Raw genomic sequence first — 27,797 nt, 5'->3', positions numbered from 1 at the left:
AATATATAATTTATAAATGTAATATTAAGTTTCGGTGAGTTTGGGAATTTTAAGATGGTTAACCGCGCAGTGCATTGACTTTATTAACTGAACTTAGTTTGCAAATAACTCGGAAATTTATTAATTCACAAACGTTAAGGCCATTGCACGTAACAAAGTTTTAGCCGTAATCGTAAGGCCGTTCTTTTCGCGCTTGAAGAATAATCGAGTGTGCGTGGTCTATTTTCTTAAGCCTTGCGTCCAGTGTCCACGATGCTATAGAAATCGCTCCGAGATCTCGGACAGAGAGAGAATTAACCAATCGCAATGGTCAATTGCCGAATTGTTGAAATGTGATTGGTCAATTAACGTTTGTGAATTAATAAATTTCTGAGTTATTTGCAAACTAAGGTTAATGCAATGTACATACATACTGTGCAATTGGACTGTGCTGCGCATGCGCGAAACGTGCTCAAGGCTCCTGCGCACAAAGAGCGCGTCGACGCGTTTCGCGTGGCAGCAGAAATCGATGCGGTGGCCAATCACTTCTCACTTTTCTGTAACTAGCGGAAGATTATTGGCCACGCGTCGCGCGAAGTAGCGCAAAAGTCGGACATTTTTTATCCAACCAGGGCGCAAAATATGAACGAGACATTTATAAATGTATTATAAATTTGTTTTGTGGTATATGTATATCTCTATTTGCAGTGAATAATAAAACGCAGTAATTATTATATTTTTAATGCACTCTGTATGATATTCAGGATAGTGAGATAAAAACAGTGGTCTTGAAATTTTCTAAATTTATTTTGAATTATATTATAAAGTATATTATATTAAACTTTGACATAAAATTATATTGTAATCTTTGGAGTACGCGTTTGTACGTATATTTTTACTTATTTAATATGTTTATCGCCCCCCCCCCCCACACACACACACACACACACACACATATGTTACCACAAGTGTAATATATTACTTGTTTTCAGCATTGCTCATGCCGAAATGCTCTTGCTTCCACACTTCGAACATTTATTACGAACTATTGTATTGTACGAATAAGTGAATGCGTGAAAAAATTAAAAGAAACGCTTTCAGGATATCCTTTCCAACCGAATGTCGCACGGTGGAAATTTATATTTAATACAAAGCGGCAGCAAGACTTCGTAACATTTCGGAGAATATGTAACCAAGTACGTACACCTGACAGAATTTCAAGCGTTTCCCCGAACATGGCGGACGGTGCTCGTTCGAATTTCCATGGGACACAACGAACGTGCGCCGAGCTCGCCGCGGTGATGCCGATAACTGTGGGCGTGTCGCGATCGTGTAGCCGGCCTACGTGGGTGCCCGGGGCGTCGTCGTGATCGGCGCGGCAGCGCGATACGGAGGCAGCGGGGCCCGGGGCCAGGCTTTTGCCGCCGTCGTCGTGCCGTCGTCGCCGCGAGTGCGCCGAGCGGAGCGAGCGAACGAGCGTGAGCGCGCGCGGAGAGCCGACCGTGCGGCGGGGCCCCCTCCTCCCCCCATGGTTAAGGTTGCCGTTGGATGTGTCTGATCGGAGCCGGACGGAAGATGAGGCCCGCGCGTAGCAGCGCGTGATTCCAGATTCCACACGGCCGTGACGCTGAGGTACGAGGGCACGACCGGATCCGCGCTCCGCGCCGACCCGACACGATCCGACACACGCGCGGCGCCGGGCCGGGCGCGGGTTTATTTACGACGCCGCGGCGCGCCCGGGACGAGCATCGCCACGAGTCTCCGGAAGTCATCGCCCCGGTGCCAGAAACTGATCCCAGGGACCCCCGGGGGTTGACGGTTGACGGTCCCTACGCTTCTCTCTCTCTCTCTCTCTCTCTCTCTCTCTCTCTCTTTCTCCCTTTTCCTCTTTCTCTCTCTCTCTCTCTCTCTCTCTCTCTCTCTCTCTCTCTCTCTCTCTCTTTCTCCCTTTTCCTCTTTCTCTCTCTCTCTCTCTCTCTCTCCTTTCTCTCCCTGTTTCCGTCCGTCCTCCGCGCCGTCCTCGTCGAATTGATCGACTCGACGGACGGGGAATAGCTCGCCCGGAGGAGCGCGAGAGCGGGGAAGATCGTCGGACGCGGTTCCCGAATCCCGCTGGCACCGCGGGACACGCGGGTGCGGTGCATCCGTGAACACGACTCCGAGCAGCGTCGCGGCGCTCTCTCCTTCGGCGGCGAGAGTGAGTGCGCCGGACTGTTTTTTTTGTTTTTTTTTTTTTAATGAGATGCCGATCATATGGTCGCGCGACCGCGTACCCGTGCGAATTGTGTTAACGCGTTAACGTTACGTTACACTTGTGAGTAGGTGGCGACGGACGGCCGGGCCGGGCCGGGACGGCATGGACGGTTCGCGATTTATTTGCATCTTCGGTCGGACGCCGCGCGTGGTGGCCCGTTGCTCGGACGCTGGCTTCCCTAGCGTCGTCGCCGATGATCTGAACCGTATCGCCGTGTCGTCCCGTTAATTACATTCGAACACTTTTTGATCGCGGATTTACGCAAGTATTCACGATAATCCACGTACGTATACGATTTTGAAAACCATGTCTTAAAAATTTCAGTCAAATGTATAGGTTAGCGTACAACGATCTAGAATTCTAGAATCCTAGAACGTGTTCTTGTTGTCTCTATTGTTTGTTTTTTTTTTTTTTTTGCACAACGGAATGATTGGAAAAGATCATAAACTAATTGCTCATATTCCTGCATTGGTATAGTATAGTCAACTTCGTGAAAAATATTTGAACAAAAAAAAAAAGTGAAACAAAAGCGCGATAAGTTTAATGATTTGTCGTTTGTTTTGTCATATGTCAGCAAAAACATTTAATCCGTGACAGAAGGTTAAAGATACATTTTACAGGGATAACTATTTATAAGATGTATATAGTTTCCTTATTGTTGTAGCTATATGACTTAGCTTCTAGTAAATGCATACTCGATCATATTTGATTATTATAGCTATGCTGTTTGTAATTTAGAAACAGGGTAGAGAAAATGTCAGAACCGGAGGAAAGTCTGGCGGCGCCCGATAGTACCACAAGGGAACAGCGGGTTGGCTTCTCTCATGGAGACGATGTTCTTCAACACAGAGATGGCAAATATTACCTTGGTACAGTTGTCGAGGTACGAGCAAATGCGATATACTCCTCTCTTTAGCGGTACTCGATAGCGACGATGCAACGAGATACTGAAATTATTTCTACGTAGGTGGACTTGGCTAGGGAAAGATGTCTTGTCAAATTTCTGGACGACACATCTTCCTGGTCGTCGTTTAAAGAGCTGACAAAATTGGCTATGCCAGACTCGGATGTTATGTGTGTTCTTTGTAAAAAATCTCAGCCTAAGACTGACAATGACATTGTCGTTTGCGACAAATGTGGCCGTGGCTATCACCAAATGTGTCATCAGGTGCGCATCAGAATACTTTTTGAGATATCTGACATAATAGAAATAAGTTGGATTATTAATCGGAAACCGATGAGGATATTAGAGTATGATTTAATAAATGAAGAACCATACGCATTTGTAGCCTGAAATACCGAAGCCAGAGCCGGGTAAAGATATTCACTGGATATGTAAAAGATGCACAGATAGCCAGCCACGTACGCGTGAATCCTGCGAGCCAAAAAATTCTATGGTTAAAGCAAGCATCAGAAAAGTTTGCAGCGGTAGGGACCAACCTCAACCACCACCGGATGACATGACAAAATTGCCGTATGATGTAAGATTTAAATATAAAATAAATGTTATCACTCAAATGATTTATACATATGTAAAGGACCGTCTACAATAACCGTAAGAGTATGCGGTATAAGCTACTGACTAATGGGATTTTTGCAATTCAAGAATAATCGACTGCGGTTGGTCGATAGCTTATTGCTTATGTCTTACCGTATACTCCTGCTGCCATTGTAGACGACGCTTAAGATAATGTGCTCTGAATTTATGAAAATAAGATTACTCTACGTGTAAGATGATTTTATTGTATATAATTGTATATAATATATAATTTCAGCCTAATATGTTAAATTGGGATAATCATCACAGAGTGAACGCTGAACAAATTTATTGTTACTGTGGACTTAATGGTGAATGGTATGCACAGATGTTACAATGCGGTCGGTGTAAACAATGGTTTCATGAAAAGTGCATCAGGTGCTTAAACTTTCCTTTGTACAGTGGTGATAGGTAAGTACGAGTATAAAAATGGCAGATTCAATCAAATTCAATTTGAATATAGATATGAATATGCAAATCTTATTGAAATATAGGTTAACCGCGTGGATTACCATTGTCATCTCATACATCTTCATTCACAATTTTTAATTTTCTAATTAACTTTTTATAAAATCGAGGCATACGTAACGTGAAACTTGGAATCCTCCGACTTACGATTGCTCTTATATGGAGCCACGCGTTACCTCACCTAAGTTTTCTTCACAATTTTAAATTTATTAATAATTTTTACAGATTTTATGTATTTGTTTGTTCAACGTGCAATCATGGGAAAGAATTTGTTCGGCGTTTAGAAATGAAGTGGGTAGATCTGGTGCACCTGATGTTGTACAATCTGACTGTTTATAACGCTAAAAAGTATTACGACTTGGACACTGTTATTATACCTTACGCAAATGACAACTGGTTCACTCTACAGCTTCCGCCACGGGTAGGAGTCGTTAACATTGGAATATACGAAACAAATTATTTTAATTTGTATTATATTTTAATGGTAGTATTTGATAATTGTAGTTTATAATAATATTGTACGTACACTTTTAGATTAGAGATGTCAGTGTTGAAGTACGCAGAGAAACAATATTGACAGTATTGATGAGCAATAGAAACAGGTTCAAGTGCGGTAAAGAAATAAAAAAGCGCACTACGATATGGGGCCTCCGTGTCAGACTGCCGCCACCTTCTCCATTTATCAATTTTCCAATGTCCGGCGAGATAGACGATTCTGTGTTACGTAGATGTTGGGCTGGTAATAAAAGACTGCAATACCTTCCACCACCAACAGAGTTAGTATGGTATGCATCTTATTGAAGTACAACACAAAACTAATTATTAATTTTTGTCATACGTACATTAACGTTTGTACAATATGTTGAATTTAATTATTTCAGTCAGGTGAATTTGTCAGAGAGTACAAAACAATTGATCGCGTTAAAGCAAAAAGCATCAGATGATGTGGAATTTCCTGTGAGTCCTACGCATCTGGTCATGCGAGGTACACTTTATCAAAATTCGGAAGCGGAGCAAAGTTCGTGTCCAAGTCCACCTCCGTTAACAGAATCCAGTCAATCAATAGAATCTTTAAGAAACAGGTGTACTATTTTTATACACATTTATTTACGATTTATTGAACTGTTTTCTTGAAGACAACATAGGTTTAACCATTTTTAATATATATATTTACCCCTTTACATATGTATAAAATATAATATTAAATTATTTTTCCAGATATTGCACTATAGGCGGCGGTTTTGTAAAAAAATCATTCCCATTTCCTAAGTTGAATGTACACAGAAGACTTCGTCGTCTATTAGCATTAGGCAATTCACGGAAAAGAATGCTACGTAAACAGAAGAAAAGAGAGAAAGCGTGTGGAGATAGTACTAAGGAAATATTGGAAGAACGAGAAGCGAGATACAGAAAAGCAAGGATATTATTGAAAAATGCCATTGCCAAGGTAAAGGAAAGGAAGGTAAGAAGCTTAACTTCACATTCATGTATATAAACGCCTGACAAAATAATACGGTAGTCATTTAACTTTATTATCTACCCTCGGGAAAAATAAAAGATTGCTTACCATATTTTTTAATATGCAGAATGTATTATGCCTTATTTACAAGAATAATAATGCCATTTTTTTTCATTAATACAGAGCAAGCCACAAAGTTCGGAAGCATCCGATTTACCTCCAACACCGCCAACTTCCGTTTCCGGACCACCAACACCACCAGCTACAACATCGGGTATATCCGAGCTGTCTGTACCTAGTTCCGTGGACCTAATGCATCCTTTGCCACCTTCGACGCCTGCGGACACAAGTGGGGACGAAACCAGTTCAAGAGGCACTCTCGATTCTTTTATTCCACCACCCAAAGATTTTCAAGGAAAGAATAATCCATTCAGTGATTTAGTAGGCACACCTTGTAGCCTTACTCAACCAATCTCGAGTACGCCGTTATCTTACAACCAGTGTCCCATCACCCTACCTTTGCCACTGACGCCTGTGATCTCGCAACCGCCGGTGGTACGTCCAGCCAAGAGGCAGTTATCGGAAAAGGATATTATCGTTGACAGAAACGGGCAAGTGAAACGTAGAAGGACACATCGACGGGGACGTCCACCCATTCAACAGCAAGCCCAGCAACAATTTCAGCCTACCGCCAGCAAGACGGCGGCTATTCTACCGGCTCGTAATAATGAAGTTAAAAGTGAATTTGCCAGGAATTTAAGAAGTTCATTTAATGGTGCTGCGAGCAGTGCAAATAGTCAAATTGGGAATTGTGTGGATTATGCCTTAAATGGTAGGAGATTGAGACAGCGGCAAAGTAATGATAAATTACCTCCTCCCGATCCGCAACCACAAAGAAAGAGCAGCGTGTCTTCATCTCCAAAGTGTTCGCCTGTGAAGCAAAGTGCGCCTGACATATCTCTGGACGATCTAAAATCATCGGTGAATATTTACTTCGGTGCAGCTAATAGAATAGCTGCCGGTGAAAAGTTTGTCATCAAAGCGAAGAGGATAGGGCCAAACGGTCAGACACAATACCTCATCGAATGGGAGGGACTCAATACTTAACGGTAAATAATCCGCTTACTACGAATATATTGCAATCGTATACAAATTTTAAGTTGAGATCAAGCGTAAGATGGCGATCACCTATATCGGCATCTTATAATCAGTTCTCTCAAGTTGCTTTTACAGCAAAATGATTGTGATCGATTATTTTGCGTTACATGCACTGCCACTTGTTACGTACATTTCATTAAAATATATTTATCGGCGTAGAATATGTGAATGTTCTTGTAAACGTACGTTTCTCATTTTATTTGAATCAACCTTGCGAAGGATTTTTTTTACGCTCAAGACATTACTTATTGTTAGACGATGAATCACCGCCGCATTTAAAATAAAATTGATTTATCGAATAGTGTGTCAAATTATATTAATCAATAATTTCTTTCATGTTCATCTATTTTTAATTACAAAAAAAAGTATACGATCCATGTTGATTCTCGACGCGTACATCTCACCGTTCACACACATACGTCTACATACATAACGAAACGAGTATACACACGCCGAAATGCTTGCTTGAAAAAAAACGTTTGCAAGAACAATCGGATGTATTGCTTATCAACTGTAAATAGTGTAGCATAGTAGACTTACGGAAGTATCGACGAGATGTAATCCACGCGAAAAAAGTTTCGCGTGACTTACATTTATTTACAGAAAGATTGGCCAATCGTCTTATCTAAGTATCAAGGGTAAATCACGAGTATGAATCAACCAAAAACGAATTGAAGCAGAAATTTGTTCCTCTTACTTGTACTAACGTACTAGCGATTGTTAGTTAGCAGTAAAGAGTAAAGCAAAACAAACATCCTGCAAAGGTTATTTTTCAATATACTGGTAGAGAGATAATCGTCGCCTTCTGTAACTTCATTGTCTTGGATTACATTTTACTTACTCTTTCTGTCGATAACAATACGACGCAAATCAAAAATTCTGAAGAAAGGAACTTGTCTTAATTTTTACAATTATGAATCAGTTCACACGTACATGATATTGAATACATTTAAAAAAACGCAATTGTACTTCTCATACAGGTCAGACTTAAATCAATGTACGTACCTGAGACGATGAAGGCACAGATTTAGCATTGCTCATTATTATACAAGACTAAGAGAAAACGACACACCTGTTTCGTACCATTTGAAATTAAAAACGAACGGCGCACTGAATATGTAAGTAATTGGCCAAGTTATCTGTGCAAAAGTAATATCGTGAATATGGACTACTCAAAACTGTGTTATCAGGCACACAATACGTGAGCTCATTATTGTGTAGTTGTGCACTGTAAAAACGATCTTTATGCATTAAACTAGAAGCTAAATTACTATTGTACATAAAATAGGTTGATATCTAAACTGTCATGTAACACAGTTAGATATGGTAGTCAGTAAATGTAACGTGTCGCAAATTATCTTACAATAATTTTTGATACAGATTATTTTATACAACTCTGGATCCTGTGGGATTATTACGTAAGAAGCATTTTGTACCTCAAACTGCACAGAATCTATGGTCATAACTTACTAATCAGAAAATATAAAGCAACTATAAGCGATATAATATAAACATTGCAGTAGCCATTACTAGAGTCTCAAATCAAAAGAGCTTATTAGAAAAGTGAATTAAGCATTTCGTTTTCGATCTATGATGAATTATAGAAATTTGCTCTTGCAATGGAACTTTATTTTATATTTTGCAAATGCTCATGTTTATTCACGACGTGTTGCTAATGGGAAATTAATGTACAACGGAACGTAATGTACAAATCCTCATTTCTTATTCTTTTCATCAAACGAAAATTCTATCAGAAACAAAAATTTTGATAGTTTTTTATGCACGATCGTAATAATTTTTTAGAAGCGCATTTGCATTTTTTAAATATAATTCATTCTTATCGAATTTCGCTTAAATTCAATAAGTGAATATCATCCTAGATAATTTCATTTCGAGTTTTTCATTAGATTAAAATGACGAATCTATGATGAAAACTTGTGCTTGAACATCAACATTATAAATTATAAGTATTCATCTTTGCTATTTATTTAAATTTCTTAAATGTAATGCAATGGCAAATTTTGCATTTTGGTTTCTTGGAAGATGCTCAAGCAATCTGAGGCCACTGTGGTATGAGAAATGAGAGATCCTTTACAAATTGTCTTTTTATTATAGTCGTAAGATTTTAGCAAAAATGAGTGTGTCAAAAATTTTGAATCTTCTTTCGTCAATTTTTAGACAAATAATTTTTGTAAAACATATACAATAGTAGAGTTTTTCGCATATTTCGGCTATGGCGACTCACGTTTTATATAAATATTTTTCCCATTTTCCGTAATGCATTATTTAACAATATTTAGAAGAGAATTATTAAAAAAATTTTGAATCAGTATTATATATAATATACATAATAAATATGTGTGTGTGTATATATGGAGAACCACAGTATAGTGAGAACCACAGTGGTGTAAGTCAAATTTTTAAAAATATTTTTTCGTGTGCATAGATGTAATCTGTACAATATATAAATTGCATCTATGCACACAAGAAAATATTTTTAAAAATTTGATTTACACAACTGTGATTTTTTCCCTCCATAATATATATATAATGTATATTATACATAATATAATCGTGAATAATACGTTTTTTATGTAGTTACAACAATTTCAAAAACATCTTTTTCGATTCATACCACAGCACACTCTATTGATATCTCCTCTAGAGTGATACGTAGGTAATATTGGACGAAGACAAGAAATGGACACTGCCAAATTTCTAATTTATATTTAATAAACGACGTCGGACATTGTTGCGCTATGATATGTAATGACGTTTAATTAAGTGGAATTGCGATTCATACTTGTCGTCGCGCGTTATTTCACACGCGAATTTCCGCGGAGACGTGTCGGTAAACTCGTGACGAAATTTCAACGAAACCGTTTCATACGTTGTGTTTGCATGCATACGCATCCAAGTCTTACTGAAAGTGAAATAAAGCGTGAACTTTAGCGTTTCCCACGTTTGATGTAAGAGATGGCGTAGGGGAAGGAAAAACTCAAATAGCTTGTCAAATTTGAATGTAAGAAGTTAGTTGAAGAGGCGTATATTTGGTGCATATTTCTACAGCTTGATCTCTAATTGCACGATAATACAAGGGCGGAATCTAGGACATAAAACGAAAAGATGGACATAAGGTCAAAAGAAACACAAACGTAGAGATTTATCCTCCTTAGTTAAAGCGAATTGTAAAGACTGTAAAAACCGTGGAATTGTAATTTGCTATTGATGCATTCTCTAACCCTGACCTGGTATTTATTATCTACCTTGTTTTCCTTATATATACGTAGCAATGAAGTAAGTTCCACATTAGGCGGTAACTAATTATATCTATCTGCATATAGATTTATCGGTATACCTATTTGGAGCGATAATGTGATAAAATGGCTAAATATAACTTTCTAGGTTTCATTATTCACAAAAAAGAAATCACTATAGTGCTGTTTTATGTCATACATCTGATATGAGAACTAATATTTATTAATTCGTATTGAAAAAAAAATTGATATTTATCAGGTCAGCGTTATAGCGAAAAGCGAGAGTTTCGAGCATTTTTCCCCCTCAAATTTGTGATTTAAGAAAAAGGCCCTAGATGATTTATGTACAATCTTGTTGTTCTATGCTTCCAGATTCGCCCTCGAAAAAGTATTACCGCGCGATGTTAATCAAGTGTAGCGTTTATTATTTATGAAAACGTTTATTTTTTCTTTTAAATGCGCGAAAGCGGCGTTTTGCGAGTTTTAGATTCTCCCACGCTCATCTCCGTGGGCTTTATACGTCTATTGCACATATTTTCAAGAATTTTTTTGTCATAGTAAAATGTATTGAAATATCTCAAAACTTTTATATATTATCTCACATATATTGAAGTACATAAGAAAAATTTTTTTTTTTTTTCTTATTTATGGCGACAAATGTAAGGGTATCCCATAGAAATCTGGTTGACATGATATCTCGAGTTAGAAACGTCTGAAACAAAAAATTCAAACGGGATATTAAAATATAAGTAAGTGGCTATAGCCGGTACTAGAATTAAACATTTTGGGTAAAAAGAAACAAAATGGCGGACTTTTTTAGTTGCAAAAAACTGCAAGATATTCGTCGAGATATTCAAAAGTCCGCCATTTTGTTTCTTTTTACCCAAAATGTTTAATTCTAGTATACCGGCTGTAGCCACTTATATTTTAATATCCCGTTTGAATTTTTTGTTTCAGACGTTTCTAACTCGAGATATCATGTCAACCAGATTTATATAAGATACCCTTACATTTGTCGCCATAAATAAGAAAAAGAAAAAAAAATGTTTTTATGTACTTCAATATATGTGAGATAATATATAAAAGTTTCGAGATATTTCAATACATTTTTACTATGACAAAAAAATTCTTGAAAATATGTGCAATAAACGTATAAAGCTCCCTTAACGATCCTAAAGCGATGCGAGACGATTCGACGATCCGTTGCCGTTTCTTTCCCTTTACCGTATTAAGTAGGATAAACAAAGGACACTGCGTCGCACCGATGGTGCGTTACTAATGATTTAAGTCATTTAAGGCGATTGACCACGCGTTCCAACATCGGGAGCGTCATCTTTGCGACTTCGCAGCGTTTTTTGTACGAGAGTTTACACCCGATTTCTACACGTGTCCGTAGGGCGAACGACTCGCGATCGCGCCGATCGTCCCTATCGCGCGTGGAAATCGAAAAGTTTGGAAAGGAGAGCCGTTAAAGTTAACGCCGCGCGTAAGTCCGTGCCGGCTCGCGCGGATTTTTAATCGCCGCGAAACGCGGGCCCCCCTTCGCACGTCCCGCAGAGCCGAGGGAGATGTTGTCTAGTTAATTAATCGCTATCGCGAAACACGAAGTTCACGTTTCGTTCGGCCGTGCGTGTCGAATCGGCGCGTCCGTGCGCGTCTAATCGGAACGGAACGTGCGCCGCGCGACGAGGGAGATCGTAAGAAGGCGAAAGTTATACTGCCAGTATCGTGTGTACATATTATATGACTCCCACATCCTCCTCATCGCCCGCCCGCCCTCCCTTCCCTTTTTTAACGTATTAATATCCTTACACACACACTTACACACACACACACATCCAACGTAGCGCATATAGTTGATACGTTATATTACCGTTTGTATGGCGATTACAGAGCGTGCGATAACGAGCTCGAGGAAAGCTCGGCGTGTTACTTCCAGAGCGGATTCCACCGTCGCGTCGTCGCTCTCGGCGGCGTATTTTAGTGTTCTTCGTTATGAGATTTCAATCGCGAGACAATGGAAATTATGATATCTCGGCACTCGCGATGCGTTCTTCACCCACGGCGCGTCCTCGACTGCTCGAGGGGAACCAAGGAGTTCCTCGAGTAAGAGCTTACCACCGATTAGACATGTTTTCGTATGTCCGTCCTATGTTTCAATTCTGCTGATGACGAATTTATATTTTATTCTTGCTTGTTTCATAGACTTATTATGGTCAAAATAATTTTTATACTTATAAATTATTAAATTCACTTTTTTTTTATCAATAAACTTCTTAGGCACTCGAATGTTTTTGAAAAGCGCACCATAGTCAGCTTGAAAGTTGTTGGCGAACGTTATTCGAACTTGAGGAACTCTGAAGAGAACCGTGATCGAGCGTTCCCGGAGTCACTTTACGCAATCCGGAGATTCGTGTGATAATCATCAACCCCGATTTGGCCTTCGGTCTCTCACCGAAATCAAAATCCTCGGAAAAAACGCCCGCGCGAGCGAAAACGCTCTAGCCAATGCATTAAATTAGCGAGCTGTTACTTGTAAATTTAGAGTATTCTACGTTGTTGAATGAAACGTTCTCCGATCGGTCGGGCTGTCCAACAGGACCAGTTGTAAAGAAAATTTCGACCACGTTTGGAATTTGTATTTCATATAACACGTTAAATAATGCGTTGTAAATTATTTCGCCGCAACATTGGCCGAAATCGAGAAAAGAGACCAACTCGATTGTTGTCGATTTTTCGCGATCACGAAAAGTGCAAAAAATTTATTTTACAGACACAACGTTATTTTACGGCGCCTGAATGATGTATATGCGCGAAAAGGTTGATCTATTTTCTTCGATTTTTTATAATTCGAGTGCCGGTTGGTTGAATACAGAATACATCGTTGCGTACCGGAAGGTGTCCCGCTTGTTTGCTAAAAGTATTGTATTTATGGAGTCGGCAGTTTTGTTCACCTAACAGCATTTATGCTCGATTGAGGCAAAAGCAAAGCGCGCCGATCGTTTCTGACGATTATTAGTTCGATGTATAAGTAGCGTGCAACGCGTATCACAAAATGTTCGTGCCAGCAACGTGTTCGTAATAAATTCTACCGCGTTATAGATAAATATAGTTTCGACAATATTGTAACGTGAGAGTCATTTTCGCGGGGTGTTCATAATTTTGTAATTCGATATAATTCTCACAACGAAAGAGACCCAAACGACACAGCGTCCACACGTGCCAACGGCGTTGGTAGTCCCTATCGTTCGAGAGAGAGAGGAAAAAATAGAAGAGAGAGAGAATTTCGCCGCTCGTAGTCCAAATTCGTATAGGGATTATTTTAGGTAGTAAGTACTCTCGCGATTCCCGTGCGATTTTGCAGCTAGTATAAATTTCGAAAGCAGGCCTCGCCGGGAGGCGAAATGGATCGCCGAGTCGAGATCGATTCTGTAATCTTCTGCGCGGAGAGACTGCGACTGTGAAACGCGTGGAAAAGTGAGGAGCGTGGAGAAGCGCGTCCGCCTCGAATGCGAATGCACTTAATTTGCTTGTTTGTATGTGTGTGTGTATGTGTGCATACGCGTGTATGTATGTATCAGTGTACATTTGTGTACGTGTGTACGATAAATTTTAAAAAGAAAGAGAGCTGATTGATATTTCGGAATTAATAATTTGTCATCTCAGAGGCGACAGGACCAGCGGATACAAAAAAAAACGAGATAAATGCGTCTGTCCCGATCCTCCGGTTATTCGATTGGGAAACTCCGCGGGAACCGTCACCGTTTATTACGAATCTCTCGGTTCCTTCTTCGCCCGGACTTTTTTTTTCGCGCTCGCGCGCGTGTCGCTTGCGCGACCCGCGGGGAGACAACGTTTCGACCGTTTCGCCAAAATTGATGTGCGATAGAACCCACTTATCTCCGCAGATCTCCGAATTTTACGCGCGTTTCTGCGTATATTTCCATTTTTAATGTTAATTCGGTAGTGGACTCTGTATATACACCGCCTGCGCTGCGTACGAATATTGCGATTGTTGCCTTGGCCGATATCCTCGCCGTAGCTTTCTTCCCCGATCGTTCGAGGACCCTCAGAATCCTCGGGACAGCGGCCGATCGACCTTTCGTTGATCGACGAGTTCTAGCGCGACTAAAATGACAAAAAAAAATTCATCATTATTCGCATTGTATATATACAGCCATCGCTCAGCCCGTTCGGAAATCGATTTCCTCAGGATAAACTGCCAGACTTTTTCGAGGAATCGTTTCCGTAACGGAAGTTACAAGAGACAATCGTTCGTTGAATTTTAAGTCGGAGCAAAAAGCTTTCCCGTAGAATTCTTCCTCGCGATAACCGATAACGTACAACAACACGTACGACGTCTTTGACTCGCGATTCTGTTATCAATTCTGTAGGCGACCCAGACAACACACACACCGTGTCCAAAATCGGGACGTACGTGAAGTCTGGGGCCAGTGAAGCCTCGCGACGAAAAGAAGATCGAGGGAAACGGGAAGGGATCGGCCAGGTCATTTTTATGTTTGTAGTATATATATACGGATATGTATACGCAAAATGCTCTGTGGAGTTATCGCCGATTTCATCGATCTACGAAATTCTCTCGCGCCGATGTAGGGAAACGCGAGTTCTGAAGTATTTTGTATCGGCGCGCGCGATTCTTCTCGCGATCTTTCCGACCACGAATTTTTTCACGTAGATCCAACTTGGTTGGGCTACGAAGTGAAAACAATTTTCAATGCGAGATTTATATTGTCCGTCGTTACTTTTGTCACGATTTCGCTGCCGAATTGGTGCGAGAGAATCCGTAGATGTGCAAGCGTACATACAACGGCGACGGTCTCGGGGACGCACCCGTACACATGCATATAAATAGTTTTACTTAAGATTATCTTAACGAGCTACAATTCTGTCCCTTCTTTTTTTTTTGTCTTTTTTCGAGCTGCCGTCGTCGACAGCTCTCGCGACGCGACGCGCCGTGCCGTCGTCGCCGCGCCAAGCCGCGGGATTTGCGTGTCCAATTTTTATCGCACGACCGGCGATCAGCGCTCGCCTGTTGGGGAACCGTGCTCTCCGTGTTCATTGTTGTTTTACTCAGCTTGCGTAAAGAGACTGATCCATAAACTCCCTCACTCCTTATCATTTTTCATGCTTCGTCCGTTTTTCATCGTCATCGACTCGAGTGACGCTCATACGGAGACCCACGTACAAAAGGGAGGTTTAAAGCGAGAGAGGAAAAAGGAGACGAGGTCGATCGACGACGATCGACGATCACGAACTCGCTGTTGTAAAGAGAGAATAATAAACGATACGTGTAGACCTAAACACAACGGCAACCTCTTGCCTTCCGTTACCCAAAAATATCTCCTTATGAATATTAATACCGAGGCAAATCCCCCAACATTGCACGTGTCACGGAGCGTTGTATGAGTCGCGTTTCTGAAATGCGGCAACGGAGTGAGATCTATCGATCCTATCATTTATAGTTTTATAGCGTAAACAACGAGCACGAAATTTAATCAATTCAATGAATTACGACGCGTTTGGAGATTGATTTGACTGCGTCCGAAGAAGATGTATACGTGTTTTTATCGTGTTCACCATTCTCATTGAGATTTATCGCATTTAGAATTGATTATTCATGAATTGAGGAGGTCAGGAACAGGTGGGAACAGGCTCACAAATTGATGACGAAGCGTCGCTGGCTCCTGGATGCGCGTGTATCGTATATGTGCGGTGCTCTCTTTAACAGACACTTTAGTGAAACGATTCCCACAAACTTTTCAAACTGTCGCAGTACTTTCCTACCACGAGAAAATGTGGCGAAACTATAAATGTAACTATACATGATATCGAGTTAGGATTGTGTAAGTGACGAAAGATGATAAAAATCCGGGAACGGAAAAAGCTTGGTTTAATAAAACAGCTTTCAAACCTCAACTGCGTTTATTAAGTATAACATCGCGCATGAAAAAAGAAACACTGATTTTTTAATTAAAAGGGAAAATTTAATTGGGAGAACTAAATCTCAATATTTGCATTCCAAGAATGATATAGATACGTATCGTACGTAATTAATTTCTGTGATTTTACGATTTATAATTTCCCGTCATGAGTTATTCTTTTTACATGGAAATAAAAGTAATAAAACAGCTCGTATGTAACCAAACCGATTGCTGCGGCATGTTACTTATCGTTAAAATACTATTTTATTTATGCAGCATACATATCAAACCGTAAACAATGCAGTATCATTTTACTGTGCGTTAGATGTAAGACGCAAACGTATTAAAATGTGATAATAAAGTTTACACTTTTCTGATGCATTTGGTTAGTATTGATTCGCAAAATATTTGTGTAAAAAAACACAATTCATTAATTTATTTAACATGGTAACAAAATATAGTATCTTACGCGTAATATTATATAGTTTACAATAGTGAGCACAAATAATATCATTATGTTGCATGTATAGATACACTGTACAAACTGATAGAAAACTTTACAAAATAGCTAAATGTATCTATTAAGATGCAACAGATTTAACCCGTCCAGCTCTAGCTTAATAAACAATTTATATACATATATAATATCTACATGTATATATATATATATATATATATATATATATATATTTATCTATCGATCTCTTCATTATAATTATAAGGAGGGAAAAGAATTCTTCTTGTGCGAGCGCATCGCAAGTTAATAGATTGAGATTTAAACAGCCTACATAGATTGTCAATTTAAAGTTTACAATCCAAAATACCTTCATAAGATATTAATACATATTAACAGTTTGATATTACTAACTAATTTACCGTAAGCTAACCTAGAACAAATCCTTCATAGGATTATATCCGAAGATTATTTGATTTTGTTGTTGATATCACCATGTTGAATATACATGATTATCATTTATGTCAGGGTGTCATCACCGACGCTAGAGAAGAGAATATCTCGGCTTGCAGCGGTCCGTAATCAACTTCTTCGCCGTCTACAGTTATATGTCCACTCGTTCCTTCCATAGGTTCTATCCGGAATGCCTTCACAGGTATCATATCAACGCCAGGACAAGTCACATGAGTCCCGCTACTCAGGCCTAATAAAAACTAATAAGCGAATACGAGTGTTACATGTGTGAGCCTACTGTTTTCTTTTTCTTCCTTTATCCTGCTTTATAACATAGCTTACTTGTACTAAGCTGGCCCGTGTGATACCGGCTTTAGCTATTAAAAGCCAAATAATCCCATCTTCTAATGTAGCACGTGGCGCAAAAAAATAATCCTGGCCCAAATGCGTTTGATAAGCTGCATGTACCATTATAAATTCTCCTGAAATTATAAGCATAAAACCTTCTGTGTGTATATGCATAAACACGCCATAAAATTCGTCTTTGATTGACATGCATTGTAAAGGATAGTATAAAAATTCCATGAAATTATTTTCCCAATGCATCATACATATTGAGCATTGTATCGCAACTGAAAAGTGCTACGTTACATTACAAATATTTTTTCCAAGTATGTTCCATTGCATTCGGCGTTTTATTAAGTGGTACGTGACGTTACTTCGAATTCAACTGGAGTTAAAGGGTTAATAAGTGATGCATCACGCGACAACCTTTGGCACCGTATATATACGACTATATTATATGACGATTACAACAAATACACGTCTTTGAACTCATCTTTCATAAACGAATCTTTAAGCTACAAATGTTACGACTCAAATGTTTATCCCGCCTATATAATTTCTAAATACTTCGGTAAAAAATTTAATCAAACGTATATTTATAAGAAAAGCAAATAAAAAAAAAGAAATATGTTTAAAATTTTCAAAAGTCCGAAATTCGAAATGCCAGTACAAATAACTTTCGTTATTTAAGCAATTGCCTTACCTTGAACTGTTGTCCAGCAATTTGAGAGTTGCGTTGTTAATGCCGGAAGTGTAGATGACGGCCCATACATAACTTGATTGTTACAGATGTTTTCTGGACCTTAACGATATAGATTTATCATTATGGATATTGTAAATTCAACAGAGGTACGTTCGATTTTAATAACATACCAATCTCTGTGCTATCATTGTCCTCCATACTGTGATAACTCGAGACCGAACCTGTGCTGAAATAAGTTGACTTCGCTGATGTTGCGGAGTAGAAACTATCAAGTCTGTGCCTCCTCTCGTTTTCCGTCTCGAGATTCAGGTTCTCGGTTATCACGTCGTTATCGTCGCAACCGTTTAAATCGTGCGATGATTCACCGAAAGTATTGTAGAAGCCTTTCGGTTCCGATTCTGGTTTGGCGCAACACCTACATTTATTTTTTTTTTCTCATAAATAAGCTCAACAAATAGCGAAGGAAAATGGTATACGTAATATATCATTTTCCTCGTTTAATATATAGCATTTGTGTAAAGTTATCGAAAATATTTTCAGATTAGGAGCAAATTATTGAACTCAAATATGCAGTGTGTATATATACTTCAAATTCAATACACACACAGCATACTTACAGTAACACTGTTTTCGAGCACACAGATTCAGTTTCTTTGTATCTCCGAATATATAAAATATACGAGCTTCGAAAGAATCGACGATAGAACTTTTGTACGTGTACTTTGAAATCATTATTGATATCTGGCGCGTGGCACGTCGACAAACGGTCACGCTGCCGGTCGTGCCTCAATACATGCGGTTATCTGTCATTACATTCTATTAAAAAATCCATTATAATCATTACGCTGGATTATTACCTGTCCAATTCGTCGCCGTAACTTCTCGAATGCGACAGTATGTTCTTCGCGACATAATCCTTGTGATATACATTGCCGTTTTCCATATTTTCCGTCGGAGGGACCTTGTCGCAAGGTAAATACGACACTTTGCCTTTATACGATCTCAATCCTATTAGGCGCGCTACGCTCCACACGGTAAATCTTTGGCCTCCGATAGCGCGTAGTCGTTCACTTTCTATGTCAATGTCGGCGAGCAGACCCCAACCCACCGACAGAAACGAGAAAAGGATCTGATTCCTTGTTTCTACACGCACGATGTCCATCGATGTCCTTTTGCACTTGACCGCCGATAGCGCGCTGATAAGCAAAGGATCGCGGTCGTATGGCTCTCTGAAACATCATCCTATTCTTAGACCCCGACACACCTTTAGCCCATAACTTTATCGAGATATCAACAGATCAAATAAAAGTGCAAGACTTTTCTCGATCATAAAATGGATAATCCGCTTAAGAATACTGATATATGAGTTTGAGCAACGCTCGAGTTGGAATGATAATCGGCAATTGCGTTTTCTCACGCAAGGCCAGTTCTTTCGAAAACTTTATCGACATCGTGTTTCACATGAATCATTTCGTGGAACGAGACCGATAATGTAACGTGAGTTCTGTTCGAATTAAGTACACGTCATAATCGCACGAGTGATTTCGTCGAAAATTTTCACGCGATTACATGCAATTCCGTGACGAGAGACGACGATAACCGCGTGAGATTAAAGAGGAGGACCTACTTCTTGGCATAGGCGATGGACTTTGCTAAGCCGTTGCCGGAGCCGCATGGTATCACCCCGAGCGGCAATTCGTGCAGAGCCTTCTCCCAATCGGGCCTTTGGAAAAGTCCGTTCAACACCTCGAAGACGATTCCGTCGCCACCGACCATCAGCAGGCCGCTCCACTGATAAATATTCCTCGTGCGCACGAACTCGCGGGCGTAATTGGGACACTTGGTAATGTGAATCTCGTACGACGTCTCCGCTTCCGACAGGATTGGATGGATCCTCTTCTGGAAGGTTTCCCTGCCCCTGCCGGGTCCCGATTTCGGGTTCAACAGCACCAGGAGCTTCCGATTTTCGCCCGGACACGCTGAAACATTAGCGAGAGAATGCAAGAGTTTACGCATTGTATTCGTCCCAGAACCTTTTTACTATTACATCTTATCGTTTCGTCGTTACTGCTACTTTGGAAAGGCACGATTTCGCGGTTTCTAACAACCTCGAGAAACCTTCCCCGGACAAACAGTTCCAAAACATATGCGAGATATTCGTCTTGTAATATGTGATGCACACTATACAGTTTTTCAAAACAATGCGTTCGAAATCTTTCGTCGGACAACGGATACTTTCGAAAAGCGATAAAATGTTTAGGTTCAATGGATTCCTTATTGCTGAATCCGTCGATTCAGTTGCTATTGTTCGGTGACGGTATGCAAAGTGCATTACGTTCCTCTTTATTACCTCGAGAAACTTTCGGGGGGGAAAAAAAAAAAAAAACGAGAATCCGGCTTTAAAAAGTTCTCAGCATTCTGCTGCATCTCGTTATTCGAATCGACGTGCAAACACTTACTTAAATCAGTAAATTATAAACGTTCCGCTATTTAATTTTAATGTTTCAATACAATCGCAATACAATCACATTTTTGTCATATATCGAGGCTGATATATTCGTTTTAGAATATATATACTATAAGACACTACAGACGCGCGCTTCGCGCGCGCTATTTAGCTTTAACATTATGCTATTACTATTACACTATTAACCCTTGATACATACATGTCGAAATAATATACAATGACAGCTGCAAATGAAGTAAGCGCAGCAAGAGAACCAATCGGCATCGCGGAAAAGTGACAACAATACCTACGACATGCCCTTTTTAGAAGAGAGAGAGAGAGAGAGAGAGAGAGGAGTCACTATAATTACCTATCTCCGATCCGCTGATATTTCGCGTGGCACTTCGATCCTTGCGTGACGCGACCGAAATTCAGAATTAAACGATTTTATATTTATAATAATGATGAGAGATCGCATCGATAATAATATTAACCTCGCGACACGACGCGAGCTGTCACATCACGACACACACGACGCACTACACGCACACGCACGAAACTCGCCACACTACTCCGCGATGACAGTCCCTCACGGGATGAAGCAATAAGCTACGGCGCGGCAATCAATCGAGATAACCGATCGGCATCGCGGCAAAGAGGCTTCAATTTTTCGATACAAACGAAATTCACTCAGTTAACACGCCTTTTTTTAAAGTGGAGACATATACTTTGACAAATGACTTGACACCGAATAAATAACAGTTTAATCATGATTGCATAATAGGTAGCGGTTCTTTGTCTTCTATGTACGACGCACGAATATCAACATTTATCTCTCCTCCGACGAAACGTGAAGAAACGCGTGATGTAAAAAAAGGATTGATTTAAGAGGACATAATTTAGTTTTTCGTAGCATCCGTGTTAAGCGTGTTAACGCCGTGTAAAATTTATCGTGCATAGTCAGCGCCTATGTTCAACAATGGATTTATAACTCGATTTATAATTTATACAAATGTGTTTATACAAAGTAATGTAATCTATATAAAAATAACAGTCGCATCTTGATGCGACTGTTGATTTATTACCCAAATTCCAATAAGTAGAAAGCATGCATATTTTGCAAAAGAAATAAGTCGTCTGTAAGTTATTATAGTTACTGAAGCAACAAATAATAAATAATCTCTTTTTTGTATTTAAATAATAAATATTAAATGCGCTTATGCGTTTCTACCTTCGACAAAGAAGAATATACAAGAAAATCCCCTCACTCTGCTATTTCACAATCATAATTTTACATTCGTCAGAGGTCGATGATCACGCACGCGTCACCAATCTCGGTCGCTTATATCCTCAACTTTATATTGTTAATATTAAAAAGATCGTGTATGATGTATAAAACAGAATGAGCAAAGGCTATTATATTACTTCTCAAGAAGATCTGGCTCTGCCTTTAAATTTATCATTTATTTACTCGCGATAAAAGATAAATGCAATAATGCAATCTAATGTCAAGTAGCCTGAAACGTTTTCAATCCCATAATGTATTGTCTGCAACAATAAGATAAATGATATATACATCCGATATTTTTTTAATGCTATCGATAAGCCGCGCAAGATTGGCGACCATGTTGAAAGCGTATGGCGGCACATTAACGACAGAAATAATTAGAAAACGTCGAGAGATACATATATATTTGCGCGAGAGTCATTTCGCTGTTGGCATAAGTATACGTGTCTTCTATTAATGGGACTCGCGCGTAATTCTTCTTTGGATAATTATCATTTCACGAATGTACATTAAAGATTGGTAATCATGGTTAGCTGTCTCACGCAACATTATACGATTTATCGATAAGATGATTGAGCGCGCATATAAATTGTCACGCCAATTGCATAGATCGCCGCTGCATAAAAGGAATAAGAGGAAAAAAGGATATATACCGCGAGCGTTCGGTCATCAGTGAGGCCTTTCTGTTTTTAAATCGAGGCTGCTTAAGGCGTCGCGAACAAAATTCAAGGAGATAAAAAACTAGCCGAGAGAACTTATTATCGCTTTCTGGGAAAACGCGCGTTAAACGCGCACACGCGCGGAGCGCACAAACACTCGGTTTTCTCGCAACAACTTTCCCGACGTCAGATCGCTTCGAGAGGCGATTATTGTTTTTTTCAATCTTCTACATCAGTGTTTATACAGTAAATAATGATTAATGCGTTACGTAACCGCGAGCGCGACGCAACCTGTGCCGCGGCAATTCGTTTTACAAGCACGCGATCTTTTCCGACATTTCCGCGTTCGCGGAGCAAAACGAGCGAGCACAGGCAAAATACTTACGTATGTATATCTAAATAGGCCGATACTTTCGATAGCGCCGACGGCATTGCATAGTTAAGAATTATGACGCTATTACGAGCACTGATTACGCATACGGCACTGCGATACAAAGGAGAACGAACTAAAACTGTTAACTTTATTATAACGAAGTTTAAGCGGCCTTCAAGGATTATCAAGAACAAGATAAAGCGGATTATCATACTGTAAAATAAGACGTGACACATCTCGTATCGCACCTTCATGTAGAGATTTATTATCTGCCGCGAATATTTCGAAAAGATTAATCCACCGTCCGACATGCGCATCTGAAACGTGTGAGAAACTAATCGCGTTACAAGATTTACTAAGATTTTTCTACAATTTTGATTTTCGACGATGACACTACGTGCATTATGAATTCAACATGTGTCAAGTGACGATCGACGTCTCCAAGATAAATGTCTACTTGATCGATGATTTTTGCATACTGCATTCTTCAGATAACCGATCAGCTAGATTTGCTAGATTGTAACGTGTTCGTACTCTGCGCACTCGATGCCCGAGGCTAACAGCAGGAAAAAATACCGGACTTTGCCGCATCGAAGGACAAAAAAACGTTATTACCGTAATGGATGTCATTTCGCAAACACAAGTTCGAACTCGAGTAAAACGGCGTACTGGACTTTATCCTCTTTATACTTCAAAGCGATCGACAGCAGTGCTGAATATCGCGCGCGGTACGCATACGTGTGTGTGCGCGTGTCGCGGAAAGATATCTATCAATCGCGTATACGGATGTTGAAATCTTGCCAACGTGTGCCAACAGGAAGATCGGAAAAATCAAAACCCGAAAGCTGCGTTTCGTAATCGAAGCACCTCTTTTCGGCGACGCGCGCAGCGCGATATACGCGGTGTTATGGCAACAAAGCGTTCGCGGTCAAGCAAAAGTCATAATGTAGGCCGGTATATTCATAATCGGTTCTTATTTCAAGACCGTCCGAAGTAACGTCTCAGGATGCTAACACGGCTCTGATTCATATATATATATATATATGACATCCTAAAGATTGTACTTGAGACGGTCTTAAATATAAGAGCCGACTATGAATACCGGGGTCGTAACGTCCCGCGTATTGTTTGCGCGATAAAAACACACGAGCGATGCAAGAATTGACGAGATATCGTAATTGCGCAAAGAGTATTAAGAAGTTTTTGCAATACCATCTTTCAGATACGGTTACGAGCGCGGAGTACGAACACGTTACAATCTAGCTGTTCTAGCTGATCGGTTATCGGAAGAATGTTTATCTGAAAGACGGTATTGCGAAAACTCCCTATTATCTGATGACGCTCGATGTTGATCGACGAAGTAAATCCATTGTCAACCAATCTTTCAATCACGTTGCTTTATCATAAATTATTTAACAACGTCTTTTTGCTGCAACGGTCAGCATTAAAAAAGATTGATTTTGAACATATAAATCTTGCTCATAAATCTTCAAACTGTTTTGTGAACGTTTTTAAAAACATTTTGCAATTATTAAAAATTTGTATGCGATAACTGGGAATTTATCAATCGCGGTCTTGCTCCATCTCGTACTCGCGGAACGAAGCCGTGTCATTTCCATTTTTAATAAGAATCCAATATTTCTTTTATAAATGTTTCGGAGAGAAGTGTCAAAATATTGCGTTGCAAAAAACAACATCCTATTTATGAAGATTCCCCGCTAAGTCCCCAAATGTCACATTGTGAAAAACTGTATTATTATTTTATTTCCAAGATCCCTATCGTTACGAAGTTTTCGAAGTTGGTTGTGAAATTATCATTCAGATATTATCACTTATTGTACCATAAACTGAGAATGCGACGCCAGAAAAATATTAGGCTACGTGCTCTTCATATCTTCATTGCTAAAACGTAAATCGCGAGATCACGTGGACAACGCGATACGCGTATAACGACTGGGATTAGAGATTACGTAAGAAGTTATGGTAACGGCTACTGCGGGAACCAATCGCTAAGGCTAGGGTACACGCGCTGTTTCCAAGTGCGCGTTACAGTCTGGATATAATTGCCATTTGCATACAAAAGCGTTGCACGTAGGGAGCACAAGTGATCATTATATATTCGATAATACACGCGTTACAGAGGACGCTAGTTTGCGATGCGAGAAGAGACGAGTTAAAGGTCTTAACAATAAGACAAAAAAATGTAAATCAACAAGTTGTCTCTAGACCTGTGCGCGCGCATGCTTTTGTAGAAAAGAATCCCCAAATATATGTGAATTTTCCTAAAAATATATCTCTAAAAAAAATACATGAAAATCCTTAAAATATGTTATCAATATATCTCTTCAGTTTTCAGACTGAGAAATTAAAGCACTATTTTATTTCCGACATTCCAATGGGGTTTATGGAGTTTACGAACAAAACTATCCTGTCTGGTGAAACATCTGAGAAAAGGGAGAGAAAAAGAAGCCGTCAGAACGGAAGAATTTGTGGAGCTACGACACAACTAAAATTGTGTTTGACGAAAGCTTGCTTGAAGAGAGATATTTCTAATTTTTTTTCGCTTTTTAGAATGCAGAAAGATGTTATTTTACACTTTTATTTACTTTTCTACGGGTAGAACCCACGACGATACACGCTGTGTATAGTCGTGCTTGACCCGATCGCTAAAAACGCGTAAAACCTGAATGAAGAATAATCTTCCAGCGTTTATTCGTATATAAATGCTAGAACAGAGCTTAATAAATGCAAGATAACGTGATACGCGAATGGCGCGTATGTTATTGTTTTACGATGAAAAACATGGGAAACGGATAATTGATAGTAATAATTTATGAGCCGCGAAATCATCCAGGTGGTTTCTCTTACAGATACGAACTACAGAAATAATACTAATTTCCTAGTACAGATTCGATTATCCTACATACGTTCGAGCACGTAGTAATAATCCATATCAGATATCACGATTAAACGATACATATATAAAATTCAATCTACGAGATCGAAATACAAGCAGCAAATAATAGGTTGTCGCGTAGAATATTTATTTCGTTGGTGTGCTACGTGGTATTTGCTAAATCTAAATGCTTTCTCTCGGTCGCTACATTCACTAAACATTTCGATTTCACGAAAAAAAAATACACATATCCATATTTCTTGCTATAACTCGTTGCAGTATGGAATTTTTTATCATTCTATAGAATTTTCCGTTAAAATATATTCGATGAAAATATAGCAACCAACGTTGGGATTAGCAGACACCACTCGGTACACCAACGAAATAAATATTCTCCGCAACAACCGGCTAATCGTTGCTGATATATTTCAACCTCGTAGATCGAATTTGCTCAGTGATGTAACGCAGATTAAGATCCGTTTTAAATCTGTTTACGCCTTTCGAACGTGCGACCGGATCCGTGTCGCCGGATGCCGTTACTGTCGTTATACCCCGAGTACCTACCGAAGGTCTAATTACCTGAAAGAAATCGACAGAAATTGACTTGGGAGCGCAGATATCGTCGAAACGATAGAATATTTTGTCGTTCGTATCGACAATCTTATATCCAGCTAGCGTATAGGACGCGGAATCGTACATAAGATACATCGTTTAATCAACGCTTAATTTTTTCGCTCCGCGTCCAGACGATCAACGAGCGAAGGAGAATCCTCGACGAAAGCTCCGATTATATACATCGAGATTGTTCACACTCACCTCCGACCAGGGTCTCCAGGTTTCCGTGGCTGGGGCTCATCAGGTTCTTGGGCACCGGCACGTTGGCGACCAGGCACTTGATCGCCAGCCGCCACCTGCTCGCCTCGCGCAGGTTGTCCTCGTACTTGTCGAAGCTGCGAAAGCGCAGGGTGACGGTCGTGCGCTCGCGCCTCAACGTGACCTTCATGCGCGTCTTCTTGAGCGCGTACGCGTAAATGTAGAGGTAAGCCGACGCGTCGAGCTCGTCGACGGGCTGGCAGAGCTCGGCCGACTCCACCAGCTTCATCCGCGACTTGGACGCGCCCGGTCGACAGGCGCAGCTGCCCGCGTTCCTGCGCTTCGACCGCATGCATCTGCAGCCGATTATGTCGCCGAGGGCGATCGTCTCGATCTTCGCCGCCCCGTTGTGCTCCTTCCGCAGACTCAGGCCCTTCTCCGTCAGCTTCACCTTGTAGTACGTGTTCCGTTTCGACGTCACGTAGAAAATCTCCTCGAGGACGGCGTTCGAGGCCCCTTGAACGCTGTCCTCCATCGTGCGCCGATGATGCTTGCGCTCCACCATTTGAACGGATGAGTTCGGACCCGGAAGGTAACTCGAGAAGTCCAAGTCCGTCTCTCTTTCTCTCTTTTTCGCTTTATCGGCCAAGCGTTACACCGATTTCTCTCGCTGTGATTTCTTATCAGCGCGCAGACGGCGATCGACCGGGCGACGATCGCATGGAATTTCGACGGGTGATGAGTATAAACACCGCCGTAAACGAACGACAGAGCCCGGGATTATCTACGCGCTCGCGCCGCGCCGGGCCGACTGCTGCTCTGCGGCACGCGTAGACGAGCGGTGCCGGTGCCCGCCGATGAGATTATCATCGAGACGCCGCGCCGTTGGAGGTGGAACGTCTCTTCGTCGAGCCCGAACACAACTCTCTCTCGCGGGGTTTCCTTTTTCCGCGACTGCCCGCGTAACCCTCCCGACGCTATAGGAAATCACCAGATGTTGTTCGACGATCTCGAGACTCTCGAGACAATAAGGACCACACCACCGCCACGCACACGCGCCTGATTTTTGCCGTTGCGGGATCGAGCCTTAGGTCCCGCTCGCCGACGGACACCCGCTTATAACCACCGCACTGTTTCGCCAGTCACCACCACCACTCACCACCGCTCGGACTCGACGCGCGAGCGGCGAGCGGCACTCCGAGGTCTCCGAGCTCCGAGCTCCGAGTGGGCGAGTGACGTCGCCCGACGCCCGACGCCCGACGCGTGTGATTCAAATGCACGGGTGTCGCGACGCGGCGAAGCCGAGAGACGGC

At 40.6% G+C, this 27,797-nt stretch overlaps 2 protein-coding genes and 2 long non-coding RNA genes across 6 annotated transcripts; 1 reads left to right on the top strand and 3 right to left on the bottom strand.

Moving 5' to 3' along the window:
- The first annotated feature begins 914 nt into the window (after positions 1 to 914).
- On the top strand, positions 915 to 25,530 carry Pcl (polycomb protein Pcl). Of its 3 annotated transcripts, XM_077411126.1 has the most exons (11): positions 1,920 to 2,516; positions 2,972 to 3,116; positions 3,201 to 3,401; positions 3,523 to 3,714; positions 4,009 to 4,181; positions 4,464 to 4,659; positions 4,773 to 5,023; positions 5,120 to 5,320; positions 5,457 to 5,700; positions 5,881 to 6,806; positions 25,125 to 25,530. In XM_077411126.1, the coding sequence occupies exons 2-10, from the start codon at positions 2,988 to 2,990 to the stop codon at positions 6,802 to 6,804; spliced, it is 2,511 nt and encodes an 836-aa protein (XP_077267252.1). In that variant the 5' UTR covers positions 1,920 to 2,516; positions 2,972 to 2,987; the 3' UTR covers positions 6,805 to 6,806; positions 25,125 to 25,530. The 3 variants fall into 3 exon arrangements, with proteins under 3 accessions (XP_077267251.1, XP_077267252.1, XP_077267250.1); XM_077411125.1 differs by lacking the exons at positions 1,920 to 2,516; positions 25,125 to 25,530 and adding an exon at positions 915 to 1,611 and having other exon boundaries at positions 5,881 to 12,961; XM_077411124.1 differs by lacking the exon at positions 25,125 to 25,530 and having other exon boundaries at positions 5,881 to 12,961.
- Positions 3,294 to 4,686, bottom strand: LOC143900144 (uncharacterized). Its single transcript, XR_013257719.1, has 3 exons — positions 4,616 to 4,686; positions 3,513 to 3,608; positions 3,294 to 3,429 (listed from the first exon to the last, which is right to left on the bottom strand). It is a non-coding gene; the product is annotated as an uncharacterized LOC143900144 (long non-coding RNA).
- On the bottom strand, positions 16,037 to 27,797 carry Sk2 (Sphingosine kinase 2). Its single transcript, XM_077411130.1, has 7 exons — positions 26,488 to 27,797; positions 19,637 to 19,988; positions 18,867 to 19,238; positions 18,180 to 18,424; positions 18,010 to 18,108; positions 17,304 to 17,443; positions 16,037 to 17,221 (listed from the first exon to the last, which is right to left on the bottom strand). Exons 1-7 carry the CDS (start codon positions 27,047 to 27,049, stop codon positions 17,033 to 17,035), a joined length of 1,959 nt encoding a protein of 652 aa, XP_077267256.1. The 5' UTR covers positions 27,050 to 27,797; the 3' UTR covers positions 16,037 to 17,032.
- Positions 20,041 to 22,781, bottom strand: LOC143900143 (uncharacterized). The gene is made up of 3 exons (XR_013257718.1): positions 20,826 to 22,781; positions 20,672 to 20,762; positions 20,041 to 20,619 (listed from the first exon to the last, which is right to left on the bottom strand). It is a non-coding gene; the product is annotated as an uncharacterized LOC143900143 (long non-coding RNA).

This window comes from Temnothorax americanus, unplaced genomic scaffold (assembly GCF_048541705.1).
Source record: "Temnothorax americanus isolate GAGA-0224 unplaced genomic scaffold, ASM4854170v1 Scaffold3, whole genome shotgun sequence".
Classification (NCBI taxonomy): domain Eukaryota; kingdom Metazoa; phylum Arthropoda; class Insecta; order Hymenoptera; family Formicidae; genus Temnothorax; species Temnothorax americanus.
The sequence above is the reverse complement of the archived record's forward strand: the minus strand, read 5'-3'. Positions and strand labels throughout refer to the sequence as shown.